The sequence below is a fragment of the Anoplopoma fimbria genome, chromosome 20, assembly GCF_027596085.1.
Source record: "Anoplopoma fimbria isolate UVic2021 breed Golden Eagle Sablefish chromosome 20, Afim_UVic_2022, whole genome shotgun sequence".
NCBI classification, from domain to species: domain Eukaryota; kingdom Metazoa; phylum Chordata; class Actinopteri; order Perciformes; family Anoplopomatidae; genus Anoplopoma; species Anoplopoma fimbria.
Window position 1 is genome coordinate 12,378,049 of NC_072468.1, and position 18,697 is coordinate 12,396,745.

Genomic DNA, 18,697 nt, shown 5'->3' on the forward strand with positions numbered 1-18,697 from the left:
ACTAACTGACAAAAAACACAAACACATCCTCAGTAATGACAATCTGTTGTTTGAGTTATTTGTCAGACAGAAAAATACTGCTAGTTCTGTACAAATTAAGAAAGCTTTGAGCGGAGAACAATTCAGCTTCTTGGTAAATCATTTCTACATAATAGTGCTCCGATGTTAATTTCCTGTGTCCTTTTCATTATTATTTCTCATCGATCAAAGTCCCCTTTCCAACATGCACTCCTTAAGTCAAAACACTGACTTATAGAGGATGGACACACAAGTGGATGGAAAACACATAAAAAAGAAAGTACATTTAAAAAAGTAGCTGTGAACACACACTTTGCACACACCTGATGCTCATATTTAACCACAAAGCGTAAAAGGGAACAGATATGGATGTGTGGAGAGATGAATACAAGCCCACACAGAGAGATGGGGAGCTCACCGGTGGTGCAAGGCTGTGAGTTGCAGGGCCGGCCCTCCTCCACCACACCCTCACACAGGTACGACTCCTCCGGGGGGGACTGGCACGTCCGGGTCCGGGTTTGAATCCCGCCCCCGCATTCGCTGCTGCACTGTGCCCACTGACCCCACGCACTCCAGCCACCTAGAGACACACACAGTAAGAGGTCATTTATAAAGCAGTGCGTTATTGTTAGCCGTTGATCAGAGTGAGGGCTGTGTCCTAACGGGTTGAAGAGGTTTACTATGTCATAGTCAGGTAAAGGATTTGCAGAAAAATAAAGTTTGTCTTTCTTTTTCCTGCAATCATCTTTTGACCCTTGGACCACTTGTGTCACATAACACTGATATGTATATTAATGTGATATTTTGATTTTGGATATTTAGCATTTAGTTACATATGGGGTAAAAACATAGACTGGCCAATAGTCTGTGGACTGCTGTTTTGAAGCCTTGAGTTCTGCAGTTTGGCCTTTAATACAGAGGTGTGAAGAGTGCCATTGTCATTGTGAAATGCCCCGTTTGGCCATTCTGATTTAATGCGCTACATTAAGATGTGTGCTTATATGAGGAGGAGCAGGTAAAGAGCCGCTCTGAATAGCTCTCTTTCTCTCCATCCCGCACACTCATGAATGTTTAATGGCAAAGACAGATGCCTTTCAGCCCCCACGGGCAACGACAAATATGTATTAATCTGCATGAATAGAACATTAAGTTGGCCGACATCCAGACACACGTTTTTAATTACTCGCAAGTCATTTTAATTTGGGGTTGAGGGTGCGGAATGAAGGAGGGCACTGTGAAGGGCACTTAATTTGGTCAAGAGTCGGATATGCACGCACTCAAACACATTCACCATTCCTCTGCAGCGGTGTGTAATCTCACCATGTCAGTGTGATGAGTCAAACTTTATGGATTGAAAGAGACTTTTTGGACAGAAAGTCAAAATCCATAATCTATTTAATTTCCCTGCAGTAATGAAATTAGCAGGCACCAGTGATCACAGTCAATATCTCTTTGTTGTCAGAAGACTGTGGCTCAAGTGTTTGCTTATGGCTGTGACTTGGGATTTTATTCTAATGTGTCTGTGACCACACTGAAACGGACAACATTATCCTCTGGACGCCCAACCACCATCACAAACAACAGCAACCCTTTGTGTTGCCAACCAGCAGGCCAAAACACAATGCTGCCATCAATAATTGAGACCTTTCAATAACTCAATATATCATTAACCCCAGCACTGTGAGCTGTCCAGTGTTGTGGTCATCTCCTCTTTGCATGTTGTTACGGAGATACAAGCAACATGTGGTTGGGTTATGTCCAGCTCGACCGATATGGGGGAAGAATACTGCTGTAATTACAGTGGTTGTATTTGCTAATAAATCTGCACATAAGTTCCATTTGAGGTGTTGATCACAATTAAGTTAGAAGAGTCAGTTATATGGTTTGAAGGGTTGCTGTTTGTTGTTGCTCTTAAGCACATTAAAGCCTATTGGCTGAAGAAGTACAATGCTATTTTAGGCCTAGGTTAAGACTTTTCCCAGATCATATCTTTGATGATCTGGGAAATGATAATCTTTTTGACTTGCCAGTGACCAACAAACTCACACTTTCGTCCTGTAAGTTTGATGTTGTTGGTCCCTTGGACAATTCATCATTGGTTGAGTCTGTTGGTCTGTCCATCCAATACCACAACTACTAGATCAATTAAACTTTTTTGGTAATAAAATTGCTCCCCCGATGAGGAAATACAAAAACAAAATCTGTAAAAAATCAAACGTCCAGGTTGCCATGGAACCATTTTTCTAAATCTATTGGCTATTGGTCTGACTATGGATGAGCCTCTGGAGGAAAATGGCTATACTTCTTGGGTTTAAGGGCAGCTAGCAGATATCTGGACTTTCTTTTCCGTGCACTACTCATTGTTTGATTAACAACTTCAGATGTAAAACTGGAGTTGGATTTGAGAGACGAAGTGTCACAAGTAGCCAGTTTACGATCTAATTTTACACAAATAAAAAGCAAAATCATTGTGGGTCCAGGATTGAATCCAGGCCAATGTGTTTCACTTATTTTACCCCCCACTCGACTGTGTAATTGCAAATTAACATAGAATCGGTTTAAAGAGATTATCATGGAACTGAGCACATTCAAATTCAAACCTCAGGACAGACGTCAGGAAACATTAGTTTATCTGGCCATTCTAAAGAATTGAACTTTAAGTATGAGGTAATGCTTATTCAGCTAATTCTGGTTCCGAGTAGCACTCTGTAAACACAAACATACAATATCCTTCTATCAGTTACATCTGGAAACTGGTTTCAACCAATTGTAAGCTTGGTTATTTGAAATTTAGATGTTAAGGTAGTGTGGGTAGTTTTTTTGGGGAGAGTTTGATTGCTTTTTGCAAGTTTTCTTTTATTGCAACTTTTATGGATATGCTTGGCTTTTCATGCATCACTTTATGGTAGCCATTCTCTTTTTTTTCTTATTGGGGACATTTAAAGTAACCTTGACCTTGATTTCTTATATTCCAATAGACAGATTGCCATAAAATGTCTTTAGCACATTCATGCCCCCAGTGGGATAAACCATTCCGACTTTAATGACCTCCAATGCTTCCTTCAGGAAAAACGTTACATAATTTGTACAAGTGAGGCTCTGGGGATAGCTAAATCATGGGTGCTTGATTGGTGATTGACTGTTCTGTGGAACACTTCCATATGGTGAAATGTAATAAACTTTAGATCCGGACCAAAGTATGGTTCAATGTGTGATTTATTACATTATGTGGGGACATATTTTCTAGTGTAATCATGTCAAAAGAAGGTGGCTCGTATTTCAGACTGGAAGACTACTGAGAGGTGTCTTTGTTCACATTCATGCCAGCCCAGTCACCAGAAGCATAATGCCATTACCATGGCAACGAGTTGTCACAGTCATTCAGTGACGCGGGGACTTTATCACTAATGCCGAAAGAAACATGTCCCCTTAATGAAGGGAGGATAGAGCAAAAAGAACACAGAGAGAAACATTCAACCTGAGTCAACCTGTGAGCTCACACCACATGCTGTTTTGGTAGTCTTAGTAAGAATGGTGATATTCTGTGTTTTTTTAATCGTCAACAAATCTCAGTAACAGACCAAAACCATCAATGTGCCCCTAAAAACAAGTACTGCATGTGCATCTAATGACTGATATATCTTATTCATCTATGCCACAGAGCTCCATTGTTGTTCAAAAACTATAAAAAAAAACATCACACTGGCTTTACATGTTCCGTCATGACCATGAAACAGTAGTGTTAATCCCGCATACACAGTCCTGTTGGCTCAAATTATTCCAATTGTGGTTTGTTCAGCTGCTGAAAATAGTCCCAAAGAAACGAACCATTTCCTCCTGTTTGACTGACGTTTGATTAAAAAAAACAACACAATGACCAGCTGCTTTTTAAATAACTGAGCCTTTATGAAAACTATGAAACTATACAATAAATAAAACTATAAAAACTATAAATGTATTTCCATATTTCCTTATGTGGGAGTTTTCTTCTATCCTGAGTGGTGTTAACAGAGCTTGTCATCAAAATATGTCAAGGCCATAGACTGTCTATAAGAGGTGGAAGTAGTCATCGTGACGTCACCCATTGGTTTGTGGACTGCTGTTTTGAAGGCTTAAATTCGTCGGGTTTGTCTAGTCCAATCACAGAAAGCATGCCATAAAGCATACTCCACTTTATGGTCTATTTGACTCAAAAAGGAACCAACATTTACTAAATGAAATGAAAAAAAACCTAGAGATTGAGACCATAAACTCATGTTTACAATGTTTACTGAGGGAATAAATCAAGAGAGAAGTAGAGTCATTTTCTCATAGACTTCTATACAACCAGAGGAGTCGCCCCCTGATGGACATAGAGAGAATACAAGTTCGACAGATCCGGAGGTTGCCGCCTGGTCCAGCCCAACAAGCACCAATCGATCAAAGGGTTTGGATAGCCTGAAAGGCCAAACTCAGGAAAGATTAACTCACAATTACAGGTGCTAGCAGTTTAAGGAAATTACTGAGCCTTCTTTTTTATAGAAACTCCATTTTTGTGGGCTCGGTACTGCAGACAGGGTAGGGAAGTCAGGAAGTATGAAGAGGCATTATTGATTCTGGTCTTTAAATGGTATTTGATAACAGTAAGAAAACATAAAAAACCAGTCTTAACCTTCGGTTGTATGATAAGCTTTCAAATCTATAGTTTATGGACAACTTATTGACCTTTATTTATGTATTTGCATTGAGCCCACATTGTTCCAGACCTCTGACCTTATGTACAATTCAGATATGGACATTTGACCAAATAAAACCTTGAGTAAAATTATTATTATCTTGTGGTTCTTGACAGTTCTCTGACCCTGCTGACCATTACTTGATTTCTCTGAATAAGTTAATTGTTTAAATCGTTATTTTTTAATATCATGTCATGTACATTTAGTAGTGTATACACAATTCAGTACCACTACCAGAAATTTCATTAATTGCGGTAGTGTGCACAAGTAAATGTTGTACACAGCTTTTACCAATAGAATCATCCCATCACCCGTTTTTCCATTCAACCATCTTAGAGCAGCCAATCCATTGTGAACCGAATGCATCCTTTTTTTTCACTGCGATCCCAGTGTTTCTGGGACCAAAGTGAGCCTGATGCTGCAGAATAACCTTCAGCTTCTCTCCAGGATCATTCTGGGTTTATTGTGAACAAATATGCTTTATGAATATAGAGGGAGATTAACTGCAGTTTGGAGCAAAGGACAGAGGCTCCTTCTGTCAAATGAAGGCTTTGGCAAGGCGAGAGGAAAAGAGGGGCGGGGTCCATTTACAGATAAGATTCATTCTTCTCGAGGAAAAAAAAGACAAAATGACAAGACTGTGAACTTTTTATTTCTTTCCTGCCCAATAATCAAACCCAGCGAGGAGAATAACTCAGTGTTGTCTTTCTCTCTCTGCAAGGACATACACATTATGTTCTCAATAATTCAGAGTGGGTCTTTAGTCAGAACACCGCTGGTAGTCCACCCAGAGTTACCTCCATAATCCTTAAACTCATACTGCCTGCTTCACCTGCCAAAATACCTGCTTTATTTTGACCTTCAGCTTTCTCAAAAATCACACACACACACACACACATTTCCCTTCAATTACTCTGTGTGTGCATTACCTGGCTTTGCAGTCCACTGAGTGCATGCATGGATACCGTGTAAATTGTGTTTGTGTATGTGTGTGTAATGAACTTCCTGAAAGTCACCTTCACTTGGAGCGCTGAGCAGAGTGGATGGGCATCTCCTGTTACAGCTCCAGTTTCTGCAGCTTTGAAATCATCAATAACTGCCACTAACACCTCCTACCTCCCCTAACCCAACCCCCCAACAGATTCCCAAACACACAGTTGTGTTTCCATCACTTTTGAGGACATTGCCTTGACTTACATTCATTTCCTGGAGATTTACTGTAACCCCCACCATAACTGCTACCAAACTAATCCTAACCCTTACCTTAACCTACATCTAAACCTTAACTTTAACCTTCACTTTAGCCTAAACCTTAACTTAACCTTAACCTAATTCTTAAATGTAACCCTACCCTAAACCTAACCTAACCTTAATGCTAACCTAAACCTAAATGTAACCTTAACCTTAACCTTCACTTAAACCTAAATCTTAAATGTAACATTAACCTTAACCTTAACCTTAACATAAACATAAACTTACCTGAATCTTAAACTACATCTTCACCCTAAAATATAGTCACTCACGTTATGAAGACACACATTATGTTCCCAAAGGGAGGGCAGGTCCCAACAATGTCTTTGGTAAAAAGGTTCATGTCCCCACAACATGAGTAAAACACACAAACACACACACTCAACTCAATCAATAAATCTGCAGTAACCCTGTGTGTGTGTGTGTGTGTGTGTGTGTGTGTGTGTGTGTGTGTGTGTGTGTGTGTGTGTGTGTGTGTGTGTGTGTGTGTGTGTGAGAGAGTAAGTTGTTGATGGCAAGAAAGGATGGGTGAAATATGATGTTGGAGTTGACAACCATAGTGGAAACACGCAGGCAGCTGGGGAGGCAGCAGAGGAATGTGAGGGAAATGTAATAAAGACGGAGACAAGAGCACTGAAGAAAATAATCATGAAAACATGAAATGCAGGCAGAAATGGGGTGATTAGTCCGCACAAAGCCGTATGGCTGAATGAAGGATAAGGCGAGTGCTGACACCCAGAGGACAGAAGCAGTCAACTGCATGGTGGAGATAACAGGCGGTGAAAGGAGAGAGCGGGGGGGGGAGGACAGAGGGAGATGAAGGGAGACAGGAACAGAAAGAGGGAAGAAATGTTAGGATAGATAAGAGGGGGAAATGAAAAGAGGGGGGAAAAAACGGGCTTATTCCAAAGTGAACAGTGTGTTAGAATTCTACATCAATCACTATGTAGTGTCCTCATTCAATAGAGAATATTTATTTCATTTTATTTCCAGCAGTGAAAGATAAAATGGGATATTTCTTTGTGAAAATGATTGAGGCCACTGACTGACTGTGTATAGAGAGAAATGCAATTTCAATTCATTTATTAAAACACACAAACCTGTTGAATGATAATACCTGTAATTGTATTTTTATTGCATGCCAACTGTGTTTCTGAAAAGACTAATGTGCTCGCTGCAGTTTCTTCTCTGTTTCCCAGGTAAATAAATAAATAGACAAATCCAAAAAGAGGGCACCTCAACAGAACTGCATCGATCAGTGTCTTCCTGTGGAGCGGGGAGCTTAACCTGAGGGTGAACCCGCCACGGAGCACCCAGCACCCAATCAGATCCCCTGCCGGGCCACTGGTGGCATTTAGCAAGCAGTCACCAACACATCACGCCATCATTCTGCTTCTGGATAAAACCTCTGTTAGTTTTTTGAAAACCAGTACATATGTTTCTGTTTATTTTTGATTTGAAAAATTTGCAGGCAACAAAATAATTGCAGAGGTGTGTGAGATAAACTAAACCACTTTATCTGGAAGTCAAACCTAACGGGAACACAACTAAAATGCGAAAAATCATTGTAGAGGCAAAAAGAGATGTGACATTCCCAGATCCTTGATACCGTAGTCGATACTATGGTAAACAATAAAAACAAAACAATAAATTCCATGTACTTCAACATACTTTATGAGTATGTTTTTGTTTTTTTGCATTTTTTTTTACTAATGCCTGATGATCTGCCTCTAGTTTCTATCTGAAAACATATTACTGCAAGGTTATAATTGACCTTCACCCAATACTCTTTTTAACTGAATAGAGCTTGAACATCACCTATTGTTAATCAATGCAACCTCCGTAAATTAGCTGGTGACTCTGTTATTTAGCCATGCAAAACTGTGCTGACATCTTCTATCAGCTGACGTTAACTAGCTCTCCTCCTGCCGATTTCAACACAGATTTTTATCACAATGAAGCATTATCAGGGACATTTTCTATTGTCCCCAGAAAAACAAGACGCCATTAGTATCAAGCCCTGATCCCTATTACCTACTGTGCCTGCGATACTGGAGAAAAATGAGTACTGTCTTCAAAATTTTGGCACTCATTCTTTCTGGACTAACTTATCATCAGAATCAATATAAAAATATTGATAATAAGAAAAGTATAGAAATAAGAAGCATATAATATAAGTATACTACAATATATAACAACATTTTAAATAATAATAATAATAATAATAATAATAATAATAATAATAATGAAAATTGAAAATGCTAAAGCGTGTTAAAAAAGCAAGAATATAATACAATCATGTTGCAGTGTCCCCTGCCCTGTTTTACTTTTTTTTAGCTGAGCACAATGTTATTATTACCGATAGGAACGATGACCAGATTTATGAATAGAAGACCTTCAAAAAAACACTCTGTCAAATCAAAGATGACGAAACAAAGATTGTCAATTCATTTCCTGTTTCCTCCACAGAAGCTCATTCTCACAGACGACAATACAATTATTGTCGTCTGTGAGAATGAGCTTCTGAAGGTAAGACCATCATGGGACACTGAATCCTTCCATTGAAAGCTGAAATTCTTTTAGGCGAGTTAACAGTTCCTTCAGGCAGGATGAGGCACCTTTCTTTGAAGGTTTAACACAATGTCCTCCCACCACACAGGAAACACTACCATAGTCATACATAATCAATTAATATCAAAACACAGTGACGAACTGAAATCAGGGAGGAACAATAACTGAATATAGGCACTAGACACCCTTCTCAGACAGGGAACACCCAATGGTGTTGGCTTCATCAAGCTGTAGAACTAATAGCTTTTGGAGCCACAATGGTTGCACAATATTTGGCACCTGGTTCACAGAAGGAGTGTCGGCACCGCAATGAGTTAAAAAGACATAAAGGGAGTAGAGTGATGATCTCAGTTGCACAGGCTGCATAAGTGAAGGATGGGCACAACTTAACTTGTGACATGTTATGCATTAGGTGGAATGTAGAATTCTGCTGAATATATTATAAAAATCAATGAGTCTGTGAGGTATTTATATGGTTTTATATGCATTATGTCAAGCTTGACAAATCAATATGAACTTGGTCGGTCATAAGGAATTCATTTCAGAAATCCCCATCAAAATGTATGTTTATTTATTCTTGTGCTCAAAATATAAACTATTAATCCCACACGCTCAGCAGAGTGTTGAATCTGCGTAAATCTGTGTCATCTCTTTAACCCGATCAGCCGAGAGGAGACACAAACCATTACACCCCTCACCTTCACAGCGCCACTTTCTCTGCGACGCTCTGCCCAAAACCCATTGTCTATAAATACATATCATAGGGCCGCTCTTTGGTTTCAGGTGCGGGTCAGCCAACCAGACATTTCAATTCCGAAGATGAATGCCCCATTTCAGAGGGAGCGATAAGAAAGGGCTCAAAAGGTCTCTCACCACAGGGATCAGATGCTTTTCTTTCTTTTTCTCCAGTCTGACTGACAGCTCACAGAAATAAGGTGTCCTACTGTTTTTTTGTCCCTTTCAACACACATCCATCTTTGGCGGAGACGACTGCTGATAAAGCCTCCATGCTCTGACTGCAATTTGGCGCACCGCCGTTCAACTCCATGTGCTTTTCGCTTGTCGAACTCAAGTGTAATTATTTTAAGTGTCTCTGTCGGCCAGGCAGCAAAGTTTTTTGAGTCTAAGTTGATGTCCGCAGTAGTTTAAGAACCAAGATATGGTGGGAAGAACTTTGTCTGCAGCTGGATGTTGTTTGCTACCAGTAACCCCGATGCACTGGGCATCAGGCTGAAGTGTTCCTATGGGAACTGCCGGAACCGCCGTGTCTATTTCCTCCATGGACTTGAGTGGAGTTCCCCACCCCCTCATCCTCCCCCCACACGGCTATTAAGACTGAAAATCGCCCCCGCTGTGCCCTGGTGTGTCCTTAACTCTCTCCAGCTTTTTTTTCATTCACTCCACAGTTGATGAATGCGTCATTGTCTTTTTTCTTCTCAGTGTTTCTCGAAGTTACTTTGGGAAACACAGTTAACTGCTCCATTTAAAACCCATACGGCATGCTACGATATGTGAAATATATTCAGAGGCGTCCAGGGATCACTAACCTGTAAGCCTCACATCCACTGGCACACACACACAAACTGATGCAAGCACACACACACACACACACACACACACACACACACACACACACACACACACACACACACACACACACACAGATCTCTGAGCAATGCGGTTTACTCTTCCCACGCTTTAGAACACTCTCATACATCAGAAGCCCTCGTCTCCCCACACAGTGTGGGATGCGACTGCATTGTGACTCAGAGACAGAGGCAGCGACTGAGCGAAACAGAGATGGAGATGGTTAAGGAGGTGGCAGGGGGGCTGCTGGGGGTTCATCCTGGTGGGCTACAGCGGAAGAGCCTCGCATGTCACGGTGGGTGATGGACATACAGCCGTAGATGTGTTGATGTAAGTTCTCAGCTCCCACGTCCACTTTGGTGGGCACATCTATGAACTATACCCTCTATACAAAATGTAGTTCCACGTGTTCTTAACACATCCAAGTATACACATGGTTAAATGTATACAACCCCCCAATCCACATGGCTGTCTTTCATGGTTTGAGTCCAAAAGCAGTGAAACTGCTAAGCCTCTCTTTGTTTTCCATTAGGTTCCTAGTGTACCGATTCGGATTCCCCTCTAACTTTCTTCACTGCACAAACTTGTACGTTGTTCATTTCAACCTGTTTAAAGTCACCTGATCATGATTAGATGTATGATATTTTAACATTAGCAGTGTAGGGCGTTCAAAATGTCTACATACAGCTGCTGGTACTGCTCCATTTGTGGCGGCATGTAAAAAAAAAAAAAAAAAAACTTACAAAAGAGTAAAAATCAAGTCCAGCAGACAAAAACAGAAACTGATTTGGCAGATCAATAGTGGTAGGACAGGAGGAGACTCAAACAAATGAAAACTAGTGTTTACGCCATGAGAGAAATAAAGAAAGAATGGTTTGACAGTTTTTATGTAAAAAAAAAAAAAAAGAAGAATCTTTCTAAAGAAAAACAATTAAATTAATGACTTACTGGAGAGCGACTTGTACTGGCAGTTGTTGGGATGTGAGTTCCCTATTATCATGTTTTTTTGGTTGATTTTGGTTATAATCCAAATTAAGGTATTGCAATTTTTATGTTGAGTAAGACTATTCTTACATGACTCATACCCAGGCGGCAACCTTCGGTCCTAATACAGTGAAGCAGGTTTAAGACAAAATGTCTTAAACCTGCATTTTCTATAATGACCATCAGGGGGCAACTCCTCTGGTTGTATAGAAGTCTATGAGAAAATGACTCTACTTCTCACTTGATTTATTCTCTCAGTAAACATTGTAAACATGAGTTTATGGTCTCAATCTCTAGTCGTAGCTTCTTAAAGGAATGTTTTCCCAGTTTGGTGTGGAAAAACAATCGACTGTGAGCCAGACCTGATCCCCCAACCGCACCTAGAATGCTCACCATCCTGATGACATGAATATTGATCAGCAGCTGAAAATAGTCCGCAACACTTGCACATCTTCCTTCAGCTTAAGAAACACAAGTTCAGTGCCCAGCTATTTTTGGAAATCACTGAACCTAACATTAAAGAAGTAAAACCTGTATTAAAAGATTTCCAGCTTCATAAGGTGAGAATGGACTTTAAAAAACTATACCCATGTGAATCTTTTGGTGTAAATGGAGGCTGATGTGGCCCGACTTCACACGTCAGCGTCTGGAAACCAATGCAAAGCTTTGTATCCTCTGCATGTGGAACATTTCTCTTTCATTGGTGAGGAATTTTAATATCTGCAACAAGTCTCCTGCCAGAATGTGCCATCACAGCCGAAACCTGTGATGGCACGGAGCATAAGCCTTTAAAATATATGAAATGAGTGGGCTGTAAGAGGAGTCTGTCAGGAACGCACTGGGTTCTTTATGCTAATTGACCTGTTTTGTCTCTGGAGACATTTTGGTTGTATGTAGAAGCACCTGGATGAACCCTTTCTGACTCTGTGTTGCAGTGTGTCATTAAGTATAATTCTACTAGCAGCAGGAACAGCCAGGCCTTTTCCTGCTATTAAAGAGCATTTAAAAACAGATGAAGTGCTACGCTGCCTTCTGGTACTTGATGCTCTAGTGCCACAGAGGGACCCACCACAGTGGATGGGTATTCATTTCTACTTTTAGCAGGCTGAAAGATGAAAAAACAGGGCGTCTGCATTTAAGTTTTGACTGAGGAGGCAAACAGTGCTCTGCAACGATAACGTTTCTGCATGAAGAATGATTACACAGAAAATAAAATAAATACATTTCAGTGTAATAGCTCAGATGACTGAACACATCCTGGATGGCCTTTTGAGTGTTTGTATTCAATTTCAGTTTTCATTCTTCAAATAGAGCATAATCTTTTTTCAGGGGCTGAAATAAAAATGCTTCCCAGTAGGAAATGAAAAGCAAGCATGGAATCATCTCTAGATGTTTGGCATCAGACGGTGAAAGTCAATAGAACCGTCTGCACAAACTCTTGTGACAATGGGTCTTGAAAACCCCTGAAGGGAATGCCAAAACACCAAGATATGATCTTTGTCTGATGGGAAATGTTGAAAATGAGTATGATATTTCAATAAAAACATGCTTTCACTAACTGTATGTGGACGCAGCAGATTATTTCCTTATTTGCATTGTCAGTTTGACACATAATCTTTTCCCTGCTGCATTGGCCCCAGACCATCGGTACCACTAAAGGCTCAAGGCCGTCTGTGTGACAATATGTTTTTGGGGATTTGATTAATTGCAATTGTGTTAGGTGATATTCTATGAACCGCTAAAACACTATTCAAACTGGAATTCAAGGAGACTTTTAGCAATTTCTGTTGTCCAGTTCTTGAGGCCCCTGCTTGTCAAAGAGCACAGAGTCTATGAGATTCATTTAAATTCTAAATTGTTAGAATGAAAATCTGTGTGGATTGGTTGGTAAAGTTCCCCAACCTGCCAAATCCCACTTTAACAATTGACTTGTGTTTACAGAATAATTTATGCCCTCTTCAAACTAAAACTAACTAAGTTGAATGGAATTTGGCTGATGTCAGCAACCGCAGAGTCCAAGGGTAGTTTATAACCTTCAACAATCAAACTATCAAGGCATTAAAAGCAAATTTATCTCCTTAATTGAAAGCAGAAGCATTAGCACAACACCTCAGACAAAGATAATTCATCAGTGATCTTTCTGCCACAGTACGCTGAGAGAAGAGAGAAAAGCTCAAATCTGGAGGGGAGGGAGAATAAGATTTAGCTGAAAGCCTCTGGGCGTCTGAGCTGCAATAATAGAATGTGTTCTTTGGAATAGCTGAAAATAATTAATTGTAATTCTCATTTGAGATATATTTGCGCAATATAATCTTTGGCAGATATGAAAGCAATGAAAAGATACGAAAAGTCTATCAAGCACATAAATGAGAAACTGTGAAAAGGCACAGCCTAATCAAGTTGTGATGCTTTGATGAGAAATAAATTAGAGCAAATAAATCAATCCAAACTAAGACTGAGAAAAAGAGGAGCAGCTCCTGGAAGTTGATTATAAACTCTCTACATTGCACAGAGAGAGTCGAGAGGCAGGCATTACATTTCTTCAAGTTTGACTGGTAGGACAGAGGCATGGATCGGTTTAATGTAAAGATAAGGATTATGGGAGTGTCCAATGGCCTTGATGAATAAACAACACAAAAATGCAAAATACTTATCTATGAATAATACATGTGTAGAGCTTTTATTGTGAAAGGTAAAAGCACTGGGAGTGGATCTAGTCTTTGTCAAGGTTGAAAGGATAAATAAAGTTTTGGTTCAGACCACTGATCCTGCTTGCTGTTGTTCTATACTCAACCTGCTCAGCACAACGTGATTGGTTGATGTCTTTCTTCACGTTGCAAAGACTCAGTAGTATCAATCGTTTTCTGAAAAAGTTCCCAAAATTATATTCAAGCTATAACATTTCATGCACTCTTACTTTGAAAAAAAGGAAACTTGAGTCACACATTGGGGCAATAGATTTAACGACATGAGTCTCGTACTATGTGTGTTCAATGACGCTTACAGCTCCCACACTTCCATCACTGTGTTCCAATGACCAATTTCCATTTTAACTGAATGGCGTGCCTTTGACTTGAGTTCATTAATTTATCCCAAACTACATTTGGATTGGTTCTTTTGGTACTTCATTATGCTTCATTATTTTTTTATTCTAAAGCAATGAAAGCGAGCCACTTGTATTTGAACATGACTTCATGCATGGGCTACACCCTAAAACATCTCTGTCATGGTTGTAAAATAGCTTTAAAACTGTAAATAAGTTTGGGTTAAAGGACTTGTTGCTAGGACAAGAGTTTCACATCAATTTTAAACCTGCTTCGAAGAAGCAGAAAATACAACCTCATGTCAAATCATCAACATTTTAATCTGGATAACGTGGTTATCTACGTAAGAAGAACAGGGCCCAGGTGAGTTTTTAAATAAGTCAGAAGCTGACAACAGACAGTTGACCGACACAGATGCAGAAGCTCTGTTTGGAGCTCTGTTGGTGCAGTGGACATGCCCCCCTAATTATTGGAACATGTGCATTTGTCCCCCCTTAATCTGAACACAAAAGTAGCAGAATACTTTTATTTTGAAGGACTGCTAGAATGCGACACATAAATGCAACAATACCGTCTGAAAAGTCAGGGGCAGTGTGTAACCTCAATAGCAATGGTTGCCATCAAACAGACGGACTGGAGTAGGAGGATGGAGTATGGTGCTCTGCAGAAGTTTCTCTGATACAGCCCCAAATTAGAGAGATAATACGTTTACAAAAAGGAGGTATTGGGGCTATTGTTAAAAATCTGAGATTTTGAGAATTAAGTCATAATAGAATACGCTGCTTGGAGTCATAAATCCAGCTGGCTTTCACATCATCAGGACTGAACCTTTGTCTCAGCTGTCTGGACCACACCAGGTCCCTGCTGGAGCCCAGCTGCTGCCTCATCCTGGAACTGGTTTCATTTTTCTCTAATTACAGGATCAGGTGCTTGTTGGCGAAACCTGTGACTTATTCTAGTAATTCTCATTTTTATTCTCGACAATCTGGAACATGTGCAAAAAGTTTTAAACATCAGCAAAAATATTGCTGAAACATGTATATGAAATTCCAGGTGTTTATAAATGTATGAAAATGCATTACTGTATCATTGATATGAACAGGTGCCACATGCACATCCCCAAACAACAGACACAAAATAAATCATGCATAAACACATGTCGACTCAGTAGAAATAACATTAGATGAGAGAGGTTGATCAGCAAGAGAATAAATCTAATAATATATATTATAAATTATCTATGTTTATAAATTTTCACCAAACCCAATTTCCCCCGGAAATCCATAAAGTATTTATCATATTACTGCATCATATTTCATTATATTTTGGATCGTTGGCGCCTGCATTTGGTGTTTTTCTTAACATAAATAAGGAAATGTTCTCCTCACTGAATATAGAGCACACTTCTGCACAGTCATTGCATTGCTTGTTTGGTGCCAATGGTAAAAATCTGCACGGTTTTGGTCCGATCCGTTTGTCTGACCACACATTAGGAGGTGACCCTCCCAAGAAGCTCCAGTTTACAGGGATAGACTCTGCAAACCGACATCTGCTGAGGTTCTAGATAGAAGCAACTGTTGGACAATTACCTACAGAGTTTTCCCAAAAACAAGATGCATCCCTTACAGTTAATATAGACAGTGACAGCTCAGCAGGAAGGGTCTGATGGGTGTGTGTTGGACTGAGTCTGTATATTTTCTGTGTGAGTTGTTACAAGAACACTTGGAACATTTCTGCAATAATGAGTTCTTTTCTTGGACCTGGCAGGGTTTTGGCCGGATCTGCTTAGCTTATTGCGAGTGTGTGTGTGTGTGTGTGTGTGTGTGTGTGTGTGTGTGTGTGTGTGTGTGTGTGTGTGTGTGTGTGTGTGTGTGTGTGTGTGTGTGTGTGTCCTATGTCTTGAGTGGGTGGGTGTGTGTTTCTGACAGTGTGTCACCTCTGGGTGTCATTCCAGGTGATACCGCCAAGGAGAGCAGCCTTTACAGCCATCCCGCAGAGCTACCGCCTGCTCTTAACAAGGACACAGAGGCACGTAGACGCAACAACACACACACGAACACACACACACACACACACACACATATATATATATAGACATTTTTTTTCCATCCAGCTCTGATGCACAGTAGCAATAACCTCGTTTATTCCAGTGTGCTCCAAGTAATTCATCTTCATTGTCCAAGTCATCAAATCTGAAGAACGACAGTGAGACAGTCACCCAAGGAGACTGGCAACGTGAACACACAGTGTCGTTCCACTCACACACACACGCACACACACACACACACACACACACACACACACACACACACACACACACACACACACACACACACACACACACACACACACACACACACACACACACACACACACACACACACGCACACCTTCACCCTTCGAAGACACAACGCAGTCTTTCATAATAGAGCACTTTTCTGAGAGGGGGAAAAAGGATTAGATTCTCCTAGACTCTTCTGGAATTCTCAAAAAAAAGAAAGAAAAAAGAAAAGTGTGTGATGAAGTGTAAAATAGAGAAAGAGAGAAAGAGTAGCAGCAAGCAGGCGAACGGTGACGGGCCGCCTGTCAGAAGACACAGGGATCCTTATCGTGCCGTAACATCATCCTCCAACCATTCTCCTGCAGTCACACATGACTGATGAGGGAGGTAAAAAAAGTTCAACTTGTCTTTTCTCTAATCCTCACACTTTTCTTTATGGCAGGAAATTAATGGCCTCTCGCGTAAGACACACACACACACACACACACACACACACACACACACACACACACACACACACACACACACACACACACACACACACACACACACACACACACACACACACACACACACACATTTGTCTGCTCACCGTGCTCATCCTGGAGCGGTGCTTTTTTATCATCCGCCGTAAGTAGCGGCGGTAAAATTGCTTAATTAAAGCATGAATGTTTAATAAACCCTCAGGCTGCGTGGAGAGGGACCTGAGATAGGCCGTCCGTTGGCAAGACAGCCTTTAGGAAGGGGATGGCCAATTCCTCGACTCGCTTCGCACTGACTCTGAAGTTCAAGTGAGTCCTTTGACAGAGAACAGGTGGAGCTGGTAAAGGCCAGAAACTTCATGAGCGGCCGACTGCTTTCAAATGTTAAGTTGTTTGCTTCTGTAGTGGCTGGCAGTGTCAGCTCCTGAGCTAATGCGGTAACCTTAACCCCAGGCTGCTTCCCCTTGATTGCTATTATATGCAGAGTCGGTCACTAAATGTCTGATAGGGACTAGGGTTGGACGATATGTTTAATTTATTTTTCAACCAGCCTCTGTCAGCCAAACAACCAGTGTTTTTCAAATATATTTGCACAGGTGCGTGTGCGGTGATGCAAAACGTCATGAAAGGAAAGATTCGTACACCAATTTGCCTTTATAAACAGGAAAAAATACAACCGTACACCTTCTGAAATGAAGTTATTTTTTTCATTGAACTGTGACATTGTGAAACAATCTTCATTCAAACTCGGCAAGCAAAATTAAACTCACTGAAATCGTCATGGTTAGTCTTTCCGCTTGCCCAATAATCACCAACTCTGGTTTAGTCAAAATAAAATTCATGTTTGGCTCATCAGCTCTCGTTCTTCAGACGTAGATCGTTAAATTAGCTAAATAAAATGACAAAAACTGTCCCTCTCCCAAACAACAACCAGCCATGTACTCAGCCAGTTGTCTACAGACGATATATTCGTATATGCGCCTCACCCCACTAGGCACACCAAAGACTTTTGTAATTTTGACCTGATGATGGTGCCAGATGAAAAGTGAAGGGATTAAAATTTGTCCTGAGGTGAACCTAACAACACCAGATTAAATTACATCCATCAAACAGAGAAGGGATTTGGATCATAACTAGAAATGTCAATACAAATGTTGACATTTGTAGAGGAAAGTCCGTTGGATTCAGCTCCTGGGCAAATATGTTTGTCTTTCAGGACCAAGTGGTGGACTGATCGACTGACCATTGCTATCGCTGCACAGCTAACAGTTCCAACACAGTTTTTACTCGTCCAATCTGCTTCAATGATATCAGCCAATTTAATGTGTAATAACATTAGCTGTTACTCAAACATATGAAAATACATTGAAAACACATTGTGAAAGGGTTAAAATTCCCAGACAAAACCACAGACAAATCCAAGACCGAACACTGTGATAGTGACCTGTCAATCACTGTGTAGCCCACATATGACTCTAAATGGACCATCATTTACTAAATGAACATCATGCTGTATTGAAGTAGAGTCATTTTCTCATCTTCGATACAACCTGACTTCTCATGGATTTGTCACTCCTATTGATTATCTTTATTTTTCTTTCCATTTGGGATTATGCGAGGCAGACCTTTGCTGCAGTCTGGAGGAGAGAATGCTCACACTGACTGACACCACAAATTGACCGCTGATGATTTTAAAAAGTCAGTTGTTAAGGTTAAATGTGTTATAGCTATGTAAAAAATACCTCATTGAGATTTCTTATTGTC

General features: G+C 40.4%; 1 protein-coding gene across 1 annotated transcript in view; it reads right to left on the reverse strand.

Moving 5' to 3' along the window:
* Positions 1-18,697, reverse strand: part of adgrb1a (adhesion G protein-coupled receptor B1a) — a 110,588-nt gene that overhangs the window by 80,081 nt on the left and 11,810 nt on the right. The window contains exon 2 of the mRNA XM_054621129.1: positions 437-598. Within this exon, the coding sequence (XP_054477104.1) occupies positions 437-598 (162 nt within the window). The remainder of the gene's footprint in view (positions 1-436; positions 599-18,697) is intronic.